The 13,982-nt window shown below is 37.5% G+C and overlaps 7 protein-coding genes across 7 annotated transcripts; 2 read left to right on the top strand and 5 right to left on the bottom strand.

The window, feature by feature from the left end:
- Positions 1-2,569: 2,569 nt before the first annotated feature.
- On the bottom strand, positions 2,570-3,863 carry BDF20DRAFT_846183 (uncharacterized protein). The gene is made up of 6 exons (XM_053079729.1): positions 3,838-3,863; positions 3,554-3,756; positions 3,126-3,356; positions 3,027-3,052; positions 2,905-2,965; positions 2,570-2,830 (listed from the first exon to the last, which is right to left on the bottom strand). Exons 2-6 carry the CDS (start codon positions 3,654-3,656, stop codon positions 2,673-2,675), a joined length of 579 nt encoding a protein of 192 aa, XP_052941001.1. The 5' UTR covers positions 3,657-3,756; positions 3,838-3,863; the 3' UTR covers positions 2,570-2,672.
- Positions 3,839-4,789, bottom strand: BDF20DRAFT_846191 (uncharacterized protein). The gene is made up of 3 exons (XM_053079730.1): positions 4,709-4,789; positions 4,427-4,524; positions 3,839-4,338 (listed from the first exon to the last, which is right to left on the bottom strand). The coding sequence occupies exons 2-3, from the start codon at positions 4,507-4,509 to the stop codon at positions 3,936-3,938; spliced, it is 486 nt and encodes a 161-aa protein (XP_052941002.1). The 5' UTR covers positions 4,510-4,524; positions 4,709-4,789; the 3' UTR covers positions 3,839-3,935.
- Positions 4,790-5,376: 587 nt separating this feature from the next.
- On the bottom strand, positions 5,377-6,580 carry BDF20DRAFT_909480 (uncharacterized protein; the record flags this gene model as incomplete). The annotated part of the gene is made up of 3 exons (XM_053083590.1): positions 5,377-6,066; positions 6,170-6,324; positions 6,403-6,580. 3 exons carry the CDS (start codon positions 6,578-6,580, stop codon positions 5,377-5,379), a joined length of 1,023 nt encoding a protein of 340 aa, XP_052941003.1.
- Positions 6,581-8,160: 1,580 nt separating this feature from the next.
- On the top strand, positions 8,161-8,966 carry BDF20DRAFT_846201 (uncharacterized protein). The gene is made up of 2 exons (XM_053079731.1): positions 8,161-8,691; positions 8,767-8,966. The coding sequence occupies exons 1-2, from the start codon at positions 8,523-8,525 to the stop codon at positions 8,913-8,915; spliced, it is 318 nt and encodes a 105-aa protein (XP_052941004.1). The 5' UTR covers positions 8,161-8,522; the 3' UTR covers positions 8,916-8,966.
- A 21-nt stretch (positions 8,967-8,987) lies between these two features.
- On the top strand, positions 8,988-9,523 carry BDF20DRAFT_59567 (uncharacterized protein). The gene is made up of 2 exons (XM_053075832.1): positions 8,988-9,193; positions 9,293-9,523. The coding sequence occupies exons 1-2, from the start codon at positions 9,092-9,094 to the stop codon at positions 9,461-9,463; spliced, it is 273 nt and encodes a 90-aa protein (XP_052941005.1). The 5' UTR covers positions 8,988-9,091; the 3' UTR covers positions 9,464-9,523.
- Positions 9,524-9,583: 60 nt separating this feature from the next.
- BDF20DRAFT_909482 (uncharacterized protein) lies at positions 9,584-11,377 on the bottom strand (the record flags this gene model as incomplete). The annotated part of the gene is made up of 8 exons (XM_053083591.1): positions 9,584-9,941; positions 10,037-10,221; positions 10,312-10,413; positions 10,502-10,588; positions 10,672-10,819; positions 10,916-11,027; positions 11,126-11,152; positions 11,263-11,377. The coding sequence occupies 8 exons, from the start codon at positions 11,375-11,377 to the stop codon at positions 9,584-9,586; spliced, it is 1,134 nt and encodes a 377-aa protein (XP_052941006.1).
- A 592-nt stretch (positions 11,378-11,969) lies between these two features.
- BDF20DRAFT_904227 (uncharacterized protein) lies at positions 11,970-13,765 on the bottom strand (the record flags this gene model as incomplete). Its single annotated transcript, XM_053083002.1, has 6 exons — positions 11,970-12,388; positions 12,495-12,656; positions 12,727-13,157; positions 13,286-13,385; positions 13,484-13,637; positions 13,715-13,765. 6 exons carry the CDS (start codon positions 13,763-13,765, stop codon positions 11,970-11,972), a joined length of 1,317 nt encoding a protein of 438 aa, XP_052941007.1.
- Positions 13,766-13,982: the final 217 nt, after the last annotated feature.

Consider the following 13,982-nt stretch of genomic DNA (forward strand, 5'->3'; position numbering starts at 1 on the left):
GAGTTAATAAATGATGCTGTTGCTTGATAGCAATCTGGTATCGCTTATTCTCGATTTCAAGCTTTAACTGTCTTTGGGCGATGCATTTCAGTGCTTGATGTAACATTGTATAATTGATATGATAGTAACGTTCATCCTCTTCTGCGTTTGATACATCGTTCAACCGATCAGAGTCGCTATTTGTTTTCAAATCATCGTGTGTGTATTTGTATTTGTAATCGTCATTCACCTCATCGTTGACATGATCATTGTCGTGGTCGTGGTCGTGGTCGTCTTGTTTTGTTTCTTGTTCTTTTTCTGCCTTGTTTTTATTTTTTTCGCTGTCGTGACGGTGCGAGTCATAAGGATGTTGAGTATTTGCTCCTTGTTGATGTGATAAAGTGGTGGTCACTGGATAAGGTTCCGCAGAAATACAATAATTCAGGTCACCTTTTTCTAATTGCAGGATCATGACCTTGATGTCGTTGAGTAGGTTTTTTGTGGTTTTCGAAGCAGTCATTCTGATTGGTATTGTGGTTGCTTTAGGCCTAGTGGTAGTGATAGGGTTCATAGGTTGGGTGGTGGTAGTAGGAATAGTGGCGGCAATAGCAGTAGCAGTAGTAGTCGTTGTATAATCCAATGTATTTGTAGGTGGTGATGAGGACGAGAGACAAAGTTTCTTATTCTTTTTGAAATCGCTTGTTGAGGAACGTTTCATTTATCGAATAACAGCTGAGAACATATAACTACAAATAACAAGAACTTGTCACTTATAAACACTATTACCAATAAATATAAATAGTGAGAGAGAGAGAGAGAGAATAAATAAACTATTTAAAATGTGGAGCGTTTTGAAAAGAGACGAAAACAGAATATTGATGTATATAAAATGATCTAGAATAAAGTTTTTGCTGAATTCTTTCTTTTTTTTTCCCCTTTCTATGTATTTATATATGTTGTGTGTATCTATATAAATACATATGTATATATATATGAAAAAAAAAGTAATTCTTATTATATTAACAAAAAAAAAGGGTTTATCCTCTGTTTGGACTGTTGTCTGATATATTTACTTTAAAAACTTAAAGTGATTTTTTCAGAAAATGGGGTCAATGAGGAGTTAGGAAATGGAATGTCTTGATTGCAAAGAAATGCAAAAAGACAGGTGAGTGCAAAAAACGAAAGGAAGAAAAAAAAAAGAAAAAGAAGTTTATAGAATGTAACAATGACACATTAGCCAACGATGATAATTATCGCCTTTTGGACTCTTTTTGTGGAATTCGAGAACTTACACTTTTTCGCTAGTAAGACAAATCGGATGCCCTTTTTTTTTTTTTTCCCCTCAGTTCTAACAACGAATCAAGTGCTATTGTACGATGATTGGCTCCATACGCTAATTTCCTTTTTGATAAAAGACCTCAGTTACATATTTCGAGTTCCCTCATTTTGTGGGAGAACAACAAAAACTTCTTTGAGTTTCCGATATTGATAAGGAAAAACGCCATGTATGAGAAATCCCATAAGAACAAACCACATTTCATAAACAAACAGATCCAAAAAAACGTTTTTTTCAAAATAATGATGGGTTTTTTCGAGGAAAAAAAAAAGGGGGAAGGGCCGATTGGGGTCTAGATTCTGTTAAACTTTTCTCTCGTTTTTTTTTTTTTTTTCCTATGCTGCTGTCTTTTTTCCTCGCTCGCTTTTCTTCTCTGGCTCTTTGATGACGACAGAAAAATTGAAAAAAAAAAAAAAAAGTAAAACCATAGAAATAAGTGACACAAAGCAATTGGACAGATCGTCATTGCATTACACAAAGCAACGCTATGTTTAATTGTGAAAGGGCCTGCCATCTTTTTTGAAAAAAGTGCATGGTGTAAAGCCATAAAGAAACTTTTTGTTTAAATTTTTTATATTTCCCGTAAAGGAAGAGAATTGATGCAAGTGTTTACTTTCCCAAATCGGACAAAAACAAATCATCCTTTCACTGCATACTCATGACGTTTTTTTTTTAAGGTTACTGAACCTTTTTTTTTTTTTTTTTTTTTTTTTCTTGTGTATGTGTATGTGTACGTGTGTGTGTGTGTGTGTGTGTGTGTGTGTAAGTATCTGTGTTTCTTTCATCAACCCTATCGACAACCATGGCATCGATCGATGAGATCGCTCACAAATAGCAAGAAAGAGAAGGATGCAAAAGTGGCAAGTATCTCTCTCTCTACAGCTCAGCACATAATGAAGAGAGATGATTTTTTAAAAAAAACGTTGGAAAGCAGTGGTTCGAGATACACAAAGGGGTTGCTTAAATCAATCAAGCTTTGTTGTATAAGGGATCTATAAGTTTACCTTTTCGGCTATGATAAACCCAAGTATCTGGTACTTGAGGTTGCTTCCGAAAAAAAATAAAAAAAAAATATAAAAAATGAACCAAAATGCCTGGAACCTATTCCTTTTTTCTTTTTCACAGCAAAAAAAACAAATAGACAAGTTCCCCATTCTAGACATAAGGGTCCTATTACTTTTTAGACAAGGCACACGGATGAATATTCTATCTATGCCTACATTCCATGGTCTCATTATTCTGCTGAATGGCGTCAACAGAAAAAGATGACAAGGTAAAAAGGGTAATCAAATAGGACTGTGATAAATAAATAGGCTTGGTTTTGAAACACAGAGTGATAAAAATAGGCCATGCTTATTCACACTTTATGAAAGATAGTCGCGTTTTGCGTGCTCGTCATGACATAATCCTCATCTTCATCTATTAACCAATCCTCTTTCTTGTGTAGTAAGGCTCCATGGTTGCTGTGATCCGCTCTCCCTTTCTTATCATTCTCATCAATAAACAGCCTTTGCACTAGATAAGATAGATATTCCCATTATGAATCCCAATCCTAAAAGAAGGAAGAACAAGAGGTGTGGGCAACTTACTATAGGGTTTCAATCCCTTTCCAAAGTTACGAGAGACCATGACAGACAAGAGAATGGTAGCCTAAAGGCCCCTCCATCAATAGGCTTTCTCTAAGCAATGCTGTTCATAAAATGCCACTTACCACACATAATACAATAGCCAAACAAACTTAGGAAAAAGGAAAAGGGGTCATTTGTATGAATCTCCCTGTCATCCAAATACGTTTTCTTTGATTTTTTACCTGCTAAATTCCAAAAAACCCATGAGCCTGCGCTGTCCACCAAAATCAAAAGAAAGTCCAAGACCATGACCACTTGAGTGAACAAGAAGCACAGCATGACCTGCTTATTCTCAGAAATAACACCGAATCTTGCTAAAAATAACCCAGGAATCAACAGGACGGTCAAGATGATATGGATCACATAGCCAATGAATTTTCGATTGGTAATGCCTAATAAGGCAAAGTATTTCTCTTGGGTCATGACCACAGTGTAGAACACGCATAGCACAAAATGGAAAAAGGCGTCGAGTTTCAAGAATAAAAAGTAGATTTGCGTTAGTTTGAATCTGGCTAAAAAAAAAAAAAAAAAAAAAAAAAGAAAAGAAAGAAAGTACGAACAATGAGATCGAGGGGGTGAGTCTCGGTGACCAATGTTTCCTATTCTCTACCTTGCTGTTCTATATCGGCGCCAATGCGCTTATAAATCGACCATCCAAATTGTTTAAACAATTGATAACAGAAATAGACAAAGAGAAGGGTCAACAAGGCCATGACGGAAACGAGTGCAATTTCGTTCCTCAGAGCAAAATTGAAACTCCAAGAGACCTTTGGATCTTCTGGTGGTGGGATATCTGTTCTCACATCAAAATGTCTTGGCGAAGAAGGGGGGATAAGTGACGAAATCCTCTTTTCTTTTTTTTTTTCTCCACATTGGCCATTCATAAAAACTCACTTGTATATGGTTCCTCCCACTTGGATGGCTGCAAAGACGACGGCCACGCCTTGATTGACTGTATGAGCAATAAGCTGAATGACACTCTGCCGAACAATCTACCATAGTATGTTTCTATAAAGATAAGCTTTATGCAGATCTATGACGACACATGATACACTATATGTGTTTCCCACATGAAAATATCTTACTGCATCTAAACCCAAAACCAGCTGAAAGAGTGAAAATAAGATGAAAAATACATTTTCATTCTTTAATCTTCGAAGCCCCAAGGCAATCCATAACTGTTTGGCTTGCTGCTCCGACAAAGAAGACAAAAGATGATCTGGATCTACAGACGTGCTTGGTACATCTTGTATTGATTTGTTGTTCACCAAATCTTGGTAGACTTTGACATGCGAATGAATAATGTTGGCTTCTAAAACGATGCAGAGTAATGTTGTCAAGCATAGTAAACAAACAAATAATTTTGTGAATTTGGATGCCAAAATGCGTCGTCTCTAAGATAGTATGCAATAACCTTTAGAAAATCTCTTTTTTTTTTTTTTTTTTTTTTCTCTTTTTCATCATAGATATCTGTTCTGTTACCGATAAACTGATCATTCGTATTAGAAAATGACGAGGCCGAACGGTGGTTGGCGGTGTTTCTGTGCTGTTGAATGTTGCTTCCATGAGACGCTCTCAAAGGTAAAAAAAAAAAAAAAAAAAAAAAAAAAAAAAAAAAAAGGAACAAAGAAAGGGAAGAAGGGAACCAAAAGATCAAAGATCACCAAAAAAGTATGAAAATCGGGCTTTGCGGAACACCAAAAGATTTTCGGTGAATTCCTTACCCCACAAATTTCATGCATGATGTTTACGCGTACATAAAAAGAGTCCAACATTCGTCACCCAAGAGAGGACCATCGTCTTTTTTTTTTGATACAGTGATACAAGAAACTGTGGTGATCCTCTTTATGCATCCAGAATCCGTTGTGTCGATGCATGAATTCGAATTGTCTATGGCAAAACATGAACAATACTACAGCTTGGGGGTTTCTTTTTTGGGACATGACGCTTCCTTTTTTCATGTCTTTGGTGCGTTATCTGTAGAGAAGAGCAGGACACTGTTGGATATCCTTGACTGCCTGTTGAAAAACGTACGACTCGACTTGGGATGACCTTTTTAAAAACCACAATGGCTGACATTCTCTTTGCATTTTCTGTATTCGCTATGATGTACGCGTTGACATTATTTGTCTGTAGTTGAACCCCCGTTTGTCTTTGGGGAATGTGAGATTTATTATTGGATGAAAAAAAAAAATAGGGTGGGAGGGGAAAATAGGTAGATAATAAATATTTTGAGATAAAAAAAAGCAAATAATAAAACGTTATATATATATGGATTGAGGAAAAAAAAAATGTTTAAAGAAGGGATGAGATAATAATCATGTAAACATGCTCAATTAAATAGAAATGAAGAGCAGCAAATAAAGGATATCTAAAAATCACAATCGGAGTTGAAAATAGACGAGGATGGGATGTTCTTTCTTTTTTTGGGTTTTAATGACACTCCCAAGGTCTCCATGTACCTCCTCTTTCTTGAGCAGAAGTTATTTCATCGCATTTTCTGGCGTATTCAGCAGCAACTGCCAAGACATCAATAGGGCTCATATCAGGCGATAATTCTGGTGTGGGAGGATATGAAAGGGAGGTAGGATTGTACGGATAAGTATTGAAATAAGCATTATTTTCTGTCGCTGCTGTAGCAGTAGTACTCCTCGTAGGAGTAGTCGTATGATGATGAGGATGAGCGGTACTCGTAGGTGATGTTAATGATTCAGACGAAGAAGAGGTTACACTAGATTGACTACTACTACTATGATGAGGATGAGGAGGAGGAGGATATTGCTGTTGTTGCTCTGGAGGGTAGTCGAATAGAGCAGCACTTGATTGAGAGGGTGGTTGCTGATGTTGTTGTGTAGTAGCGTAATAATGGTGATAAGAGTAGGTAGGATAAGGGTGATGTTGCGTAGTAGGCTGTGATGATGATGATAATGATGACGATGAAGAAGGGGAGGAGGATAAGGGTGCTGGTGGTGGTGGTGGTGGTGGTGTGGGTGGAGAGTAAGAATAATCCATGTTCCTTGGCTTGTATGGCATAGACGGATAGACAAATGGATCTTCTCTATGTTTCATAGCTTTCATTTTCATTTCTCTTCTCATTTTGGATCTTCGGTTTTGAAACCACACCTAATGAAAAAAAAAAAGTCAGACTGTTCAGTTTTTGCCCAAAAACTCACTGTTTTACCTATCCTACTCATGGGCGGGGGGAGGTGGGGGGGGATGTGCTTACCTGAATATGCCTGCTTGACATGCCCAACTGTTCTCCTAAACGGTCTCTTGTCTCAAGATTGGGTGAATTTGTCTTTTCAAATTCGGCCATTAATACTTTAAATTGTTCGGGCGATATTCTTTGCCTTTTCTTTTGTGGTTTCTCAGATTCTCCTTCTTCAGTGACGCATAGTATGGAAACATTCGATTTTAGGATGGACAGAATACTTTATTCATGCACCCTCTTCCTCTTACCTTCATTCGTTTCTGTTTTGGAACCGCTCTTTTTTGTCTTGTTTTTGTTCTTGGATATAAAAGACGAGGAGTCTTCTGAGGCTGCCGTAGTGACAGACGATACTGATTTATTATCCAAACATGGGGTTGTTTCAATGGTTGTTGTAGTCAATGCAATGCTTGTTGCAGTAGTATGCATGTTGTTGTAGGGTAAAAATCTAAAAAAGGGCTTTTTTTTTATTAAAAAAAACAAAAAAAGCGGCTAAAAAACAAGGGATAAAAGTTATGAAAAACCAGATAAAGAGGATATTTAAAGAGAAGCCATCCCATCATTTGGTGGTTCTTTATTTTAAATCGGAAATCAACTGCCGAAGGTTTAAAAAAAAAATAAAAAAATAAAAAAAAAAGTGATACTAAAAAAGCAACAGGAAAACCAAGAAAAAAAAAAAAGAGGGCTTTCAGAAATGTAGATTCGTAATGATATAAACCTTATCCGTCTTGTCTCATTTCTTTGTCCCAAAGGAAAAGTAGAAAAGTTATTCCAAATCATTTTTATCGGATACAAAAAAAGGCGTCCCATTATATTACAAGTGAATGGACCCATTGTTTTGCAAAAAAATAAATAAAAAAATAAATTTAATTAACGCCAAAACTAGAAAAAAAGAAAATCGAATTATCCGTTTGTACAACTTGAATATCGCTACGGATCTTACAACAAGCAAACAGGCTGGAAATGACACATTTCTCTATCCTTTCATTGACTCGAATAGCAATAAACGTTTTGCCATTCATAAAGTCTACTTAACGACGTACAGATGCAAATCAGGTTTTAGAACCCTTTTTCCTTTTCCTTGCCTCTTTTTTCTGTTTCTACTAAAATAGAACCAAGCGCGGTAAAAGAAAAATAGAAATGTTTTATACAAGTCATTGCATCACACATCACAGTTACTATGTTGATGTATATAAACATATATCAACTCTTTACCAAAAATTGTCCTGCCCGGAACTCCCATAAAAGGATTTCTGTGTATCCTCCAATGAATGATTTGGCACCTGAATTTGTAATAAATCAGAAAATTAACAAATGACAGACTACTTTTTCTGGTTTTTTTTTGCATTGACCGTTTGCTTACCTCTTCTTTTAGCAATCATTTTTTATACCCAATTCTGTTTCTTTTTTTTTACCTGTGCAATTCCTATCACAAATCCCCAAAGGTTCAACACATAACGTAAGAACGCGAGGTTCATGATTCATTTTTTTTTATATAAAGATATACAACTTTTTTTTTCTTTGGGCGGGGTATGGAACAAAACAGGTTTCTTAAAAAACAAAGTCCGTCAAGTAGAGTTCCAAAAATCAAAATTTTGAGTTGGCGATCAAAAAAGAAAAGAAAATTAAAATCCAGGAGAAGGGGACACAAGGTGTGTAAGAAATTGCTATATTTGGAGAAGCAATAGAATCATCGAGAGTGAGGAAAGAGAAAAATTTTAATTAAACTCATTGTTCTTTTTCAGTCAAACAAAAAGTAAAAAAGCCTCAACCAAGCCCTATTATCCATCCTTTGACCTTATGTAATGGTAGTGAGCACGATCTTATTTGTCAATCCATTTCTAGGCCAGCTGGGTGCAGTCTGATGAGAACATCATGTATTTAATTTCTTACTGGTAAGACCCACGAAACAGGCAATAGAGCGTACTTACCTCAAAATGGAGGCTCCACCACCAGCAGCAGCATGCTTCTCCTCGTCAACCTCTTCAGGAACATCAAGTGATAAAAAGAAAAAAAAAAAAAAAAAAAGGGTGGATGGCGTGACTTGAGTAGGCCTCAGCATGAATACTGATCAGATCAAACAACAGAATTCGCCCAGGAAAACAAATGATGATAAATTTCTTATTTGTTCTTTTGTTCAAGTCTTGATGAGGACAATGGCATTATCTCGATTTCTTTTATGCCACTTTTCGTTTTTGGAACAAAAAGATTTTCCGTTTTTGAATGCATACTGTAGAATCATTTGGTAAATAGGCTATACATAGTTAAGACACATCAGAGAATATCAAGTGTTGTTGATTGGGCGTTGTTATAACAGAATCGTCAAAGCGGTTTTGGAAATAACGTTGGCATAAACCCCCTTTTTTTTTCAATGCGTTTTCTGATTCATTTATCTTTCCAGGTGTCGATTGCTTTGTCTTTGAATCTTTACCGTAGCTCCAGCGATACGTCCGAATTGGACATACTACGAGTTGGCCATAGTGAAGAATCATCCCAAACCCACACAGTACGTGTCTGGGCAACGATATTTCTGGTGAACAACCTAAAAACAAGCGCGTGACTTTTAGAGTATTGTACCAAGCGCAAGATTGGGAGAAAAAAAAAAAGGTTTGCATACACCTTCATACTGGCCCCATCCCCATCTGTTGAATTTGGGACAAGAACCATAGAAAGCCATATCACACACACTTGGTCAGATGTCTCGCTCGTCTTGTTGCCGAGGGTGAGTCAAGCACACTATAGAAGGCAACAACCGCTTCAATGAAAACTATCTTTTGTCACCTTTACTTTAGTTTGCGGGATAATTAAAAAAAAAAAAAAAAAAAAAAAAAAAAAAAAAAAAAGTATAATGCGTGCCTCTAAAAGAAGAATGGGCGGGTTTAAACCCCCGGGTTTTCATTTCTCTCTGTACAGTAATATTCTTTTTTCAGAGATTCCACCATGGCGAATGAATTGAAAGTGCTTTTGTACACGACAGGCATTATAGCTACAGGGTATGCTTTGATGAAGACAACAGTTCCTGATGAAGAAGCGTTAAAAAAGGTAGAGGGAAAAAAGCAGCCCGACAGTCTCGTCATCGAAAGAGTGTCTGTATTTCAGTCTCTCAATTCCTGCTATCTCTATCTCTCGTTTTAACTATAGCGTCTTGACCCTCGAATGTTGAAGGAATACGAAGAAAAGCAATCAAAGAGTCGGCAACAGAAGCAGCATCTCCTAAGCCTTATGCAACAAGCAGCCGAATCAGATAAGCCTGCTTGGGAAATAGCTAACGAAATCGTAGCCAGTGAACAACAAAAAGAGCAAAACAAATAGAAACAAAAAAAAAGTCACTGAGCCCCCATCGTTTTATACAATTTGTGTTTATAAATTTTTCTTCTAAAATGATACTACTTTTTTTACAATGTTCATGTGGGAAGCAAAACGCCCCTCCCATTAGACCTTTCTTCTCTTCATTTGCTTCTTCATCGTACGCGCACGTTCCTTTTCCTCCCATTTACGTTGTTCAGCAGGACTCAATTTTTTAATACGCTCTTCTTCAGCACGCTTAGCCTCTGCTTTCTTTTTTGCGAGCTCTTCAGCACGATCAGCTGCCTTTTTCTTTGAAAACTCTTTCAATAAGTCTTCACGGTTCTTGTTGATCTTTGTTTTGACATCAGCAGGGAGTCTTAGTTGCTGGAGAACGTCTGGGATCTGACAAGCGAGTTCGACAAAGGGATCCAAGGTGTCGACGTCTTTACCCTCAGGCATTAAGAAAGAAAGGGAAAGAGACATGTGGTTGTCATTATCATACCTAACGGGGGTGTGTGTGTATGTGACAAGTGGGAGGGGGGGAGGGGGTCAGTGTGTGTATTCCCTGGAGGGGCAAACATGGTCAAAGTAACCTACATGATGGGTTCTTCAGCAGGTAAACTTGATAGAATCAAATGTTCAAGACGTCCAGGTGCCTTATTTTTCAACCACTCGGTCATCTTGGTCGTCGTCAAGATGGTATCCGCTAATTTCTGTGTTTCCGCGTAGACGTTGTATTCATCAGAGAGTAATTTACTGGACGCAATCTTACCAACACGATTCTATGTGGGGGGAGAGAGAATTCGGTCAACTGCAGGCCATGGGATTGAAACGATTTTTTTCAGCCTATCCTTTGTGTGTCCTTAACATACCAAATCAAAGCGTTTTTTGTGTAAATCCGCAGCTAGGTCCTTTCTGATGACTGCAAAAACAAACTTTTCAGGTAGATTTTTATCCAATTGTAAAGTGACATCCTAGAGAGAGGTTTTTGTTTTTACTTTTTAGTTTTTTTTTACTGATGTTATGATACTGACTAACAGACATCACGCTAAAGTCACTTACCATGCGATCCACGGAGGGCTTTGTAGAAGTAAATTTAGATAAAACGGTCGTCGTGAAAAGTGTCAACATATCATTTCTCTTCTTCATCTAAAAAAAAAAAAAATCCCTCATGTTAAAAGGAAAACTTTGACACTTGATTCTTTACTACGTCCATATATCTATCCATTTACTTTAAACCACCAGTGACCAAATTGGACATTGCGCCTTCCAGTCGTATATAAAAGAAAATCGGCAGGTCCATCCTTCACCAGCTTATTGGATTTATTATCTCCAACAAGGGCAAATTGCTGTTGAAAATATTCAATTTGACCTTGCAACCTGTAGAAAGAAGAAGAAGAAGCCAATTTAGTGGGAAACCATGATAGCAACGCTCCCTTCTTGTGTGTGTGTTTTTTTTTTTTGTTTTTTTTTTACCAATGGTTGGCACGAGTCATATTGGTACTCTTTCCTCTTGACCATAAGAGAAAGTACAGGAAAAAGGCGCTCAAAAGCCCAATTTCCATTTGAAAATCGGACACTTTGAAGGCTATTGTACATTAATAAAACATGATTCAAAAGAAAAAAAAGCATTGAGTGGAGGCCGATGGATACAGCTATAAAGAATGGAAATGAAAACGGACTTACGTCTCACCATAAAATTGCTAGCAGGAACTTTCATATTTCAAAAGAGAGAGAGAGTTTGACAAGTTAGAACAGCACTGTATCGATAAAAGAGCAACGCGTGCGCCATGAATGCATGGTTTTTTTGAAGAATGTCTCACCTTCAAGTAGCTTCTTTTCATCGGTACTAGTTGTTTCTTGCGCATAAACAGTGGTTAGCAGGGTAGCTACAGCAGCAGCCATTCCCACTGTGAGAGTGCTGATGAGCTTTGACATGGTCGTTTGTTCTCTTGTATAAAAGAAAAGTGACTCGGCGAGGCAAAACGATGTGGTGCTTTTTTCCTTCAATTGCTGGGTTTTAAATAAAAGATGGAACAGATAAATGGACAAATGCAAAATACACTGTTTGCCCTCATGGTGGTTGAGGTCATACACGCTCGAGGCTCCACATCGCTCTTGTTGCCACCCTATCCACCTTTTCTACAGCTTTTCTAAAGTATGTAACGATATTACTAAGCAAGCTTGTCAAAGTTGGGTTAAGCAGGCAGCTTCATACAAATAGAGAGCTATGCAAACCCTTCATTTTGAAACAGGCCAATGAAAATGAATGACATTCCAATAGATGTAGATGCTGTAGGTACAAACAAAATATATGATTTGTGCAACCACAAAGAAAAATGGACATCCATGTATATTTGATAAGGAAAGAAATAAATATAAATAATACAATTGACTATAAACGAGAAAAAGAAAAATTTCTACCAGGGAATTTGAATATGATATGTAGACATATCAAAATGTAGGTGCAATTTTTCTTTGTTTTTTTTTTTTTATGACAGATTTTGAATAAAAGAAGTGCGTGTTCCCTTTAAGCAAACTTGACATCAACATTGGCTTCTCTAGCCAAGGATATAATTTGAGAGAACTTGACAGCCTTTTGAGCAGCGCTATCTAATTCCTCAACAGCAAAGATACGAAGGCCTGAATCAGCAATCAATTTCTTGGCTTCTTCGACTTTAGTACCGCGAAGACGAACAACAAGAGGGATCTTGAGGTCCAAGTCTTTGGCAGCGGCAATGATACCTTCAGCAATCACATCACAACGCATGATACCACCAAAGATATTGACAAAGGCGGAAGAGACGTGAGGATCAGAAGTGATGATTTCGAAAGCAGCCTTGACAGCTTCAGGAGTAGCGGCACCACCGACATCTAAAAAGTTGGCAGGCTTACCACCGTGAAGTTGAATGATATCCATGGTGGCCATAGCAAGACCGGCACCATTGACTAATGAAAATGTACCCGTTTCTATATAAGTTATTCTGATTTCCCCATCTTTTTCCTTTTTGCTTTTCGACTTGGGGGTTTCTACCCCATTGTGATCATTACTTACCCAAACAACCAATGTTGCCGTCTAAACCAATATAGTTCAAATGATGCTTGGCTGCAGCAATTTCACGGGAATCTTCTTGACTGAAATCACGTAATTCAAACACTTCCTTTTGTCTAAAGTCGGCGTTATCATCAAAGTTCAACTTGGCATCCATGCAAAGAACTATAGAAAGGGAATGTTGGGATGAGAAGGCTATGGATTTGTCTATACACGCTTTTAAGAATAATTTTACCTTGGTGATCACTGGATTCAGATAAAGGATTGATTTCAACTTGTGTGGCATCCTTTTCATTGAACAACTTGTAGAGGTTGAGGAAAGTGTCAGCAGCTTGCTCAACACCTTGGGGAGTGAATCCCAATTTCTTAGCAAGATCTAAAGCCTTTTCTTGTGATAAACCTTCCTTAGGATCAATGGGTAATGTAATAATGGCTTCAGGATTCGAAGCGGCGACAGATTCAATATCAACACCACCTTGAGAAGAAGCGACAATGACTGGACCAGCAGACTTACGATCCAATAAGATGGCAAAATAATATTCGTTACGGGCATATTTACGTTCACAGATATAAACTGCATTACAAGGCTTGCCCTCAGCACCGGTTTGTTTGGTGATCAATTTATGACCAAGCATCTTTTCAGCGAGTTCCTTAGCTTCTTCGGGTCTGGAAATAAAAAAAAAAAAATTAAAAAAAAAATTTTATCATTGTTACTCCTCTTTTTCCCCACAAATAGTACATCTTTTTCTCTTAAAGAATGGGACGCAGTTCAAAAGGAAAAAAGGAAAGCTTACGTGTTGAAAGTCTTGACACCGCCCTTGAAACCATTATCAAAGGTACCTTTACCACGTCCACCAGCAAGTACTTGAGCTTTGATGACAAGGTCATCGCTGCCTGTCAAATTCACAAATTTATACATTATTAAGACATTGAAAACGTGGGGTGAAGCGAAAGACGGGGGGACAAAATTTTTTGTGGGGAAAATTTCCTACCGAGGTCTTTGGCAATATTGTAAGCTTCCTCAGGAGTTTTAGCGACTTCACCCTTGGGTGCGTTGATGCCATATTCTCTCAACACTTTGACAGAAAGATATTCATGAATGTTGAGGAAACGCTTTTGTTGTTGAACAAGAGGCTTGCGAGCAACCTGAAAAGATAGATAAGATGGGAGGAGGTTAGCTGATCTCTTTATAAAATCAGGGCCCTGCTCTTGCGACATATTACCAAAGATGCACGCTGAGTGAGTGATGTGGCAGCACGGATAGATTTAAACATGATTAAATTAGTAGATAAATATATGATTTTAAAGAAAAGAGAAGAGAAAAAAGAAAAATAGAACTATTTTTTTTCTTTTTTTTTTTTTTTTTTTTTTTTTTGTTTGCAGTGAAAAGAGGGGCTGTCACCTATGTTATTTGTCTTTCGGGGTTTTGCTCGCTTTCTACATTACATACACGGGTAACTACGGGATTTGCACTAATGAAAAACGCCCAGG

The sequence above is a fragment of the Mycotypha africana genome, assembly GCF_025528875.1.
Source record: "Mycotypha africana strain NRRL 2978 chromosome Unknown BDF20scaffold_1, whole genome shotgun sequence".
Taxonomy (NCBI): Eukaryota; Fungi; Mucoromycota; class Mucoromycetes; order Mucorales; family Mycotyphaceae; genus Mycotypha; species Mycotypha africana.

Coding starts and splice junctions, on each gene's coding strand:
- BDF20DRAFT_59567 (XM_053075832.1), top strand. CDS start 9,092: ATGGCGAATGAATTGAAAGTGCTTTTGTACACGACAGGCATTATAGCT. Junction 9,194..9,292: donor ATGAAGAAGCGTTAAAAAAG/GTAGAGGGAAAA, acceptor TTTTAACTATAG/CGTCTTGACCCTCGAATGTT.
- BDF20DRAFT_846191 (XM_053079730.1), bottom strand. CDS start 4,509: ATGGAAGCAACATTCAACAGCACAGAAACACCGCCAACCACCGTTCGG. Junction 4,339..4,426: donor ATACGAATGATCAGTTTATC/GGTAACAGAACA, acceptor CATACTATCTTA/GAGACGACGCATTTTGGCAT.
- BDF20DRAFT_846201 (XM_053079731.1), top strand. CDS start 8,523: ATGCGTTTTCTGATTCATTTATCTTTCCAGGTGTCGATTGCTTTGTCT. Junction 8,692..8,766: donor AACGATATTTCTGGTGAACA/ACCTAAAAACAA, acceptor AAAGGTTTGCAT/ACACCTTCATACTGGCCCCA.
- BDF20DRAFT_846183 (XM_053079729.1), bottom strand. CDS start 3,656: ATGGCCTTGTTGACCCTTCTCTTTGTCTATTTCTGTTATCAATTGTTT. Junction 3,357..3,553: donor CGCCGATATAGAACAGCAAG/GTAGAGAATAGG, acceptor TCATGACCCAAG/AGAAATACTTTGCCTTATTA. Junction 3,053..3,125: donor GGTTTTTTGGAATTTAGCAG/GTAAAAAATCAA, acceptor CTTTTTCCTAAG/TTTGTTTGGCTATTGTATTA.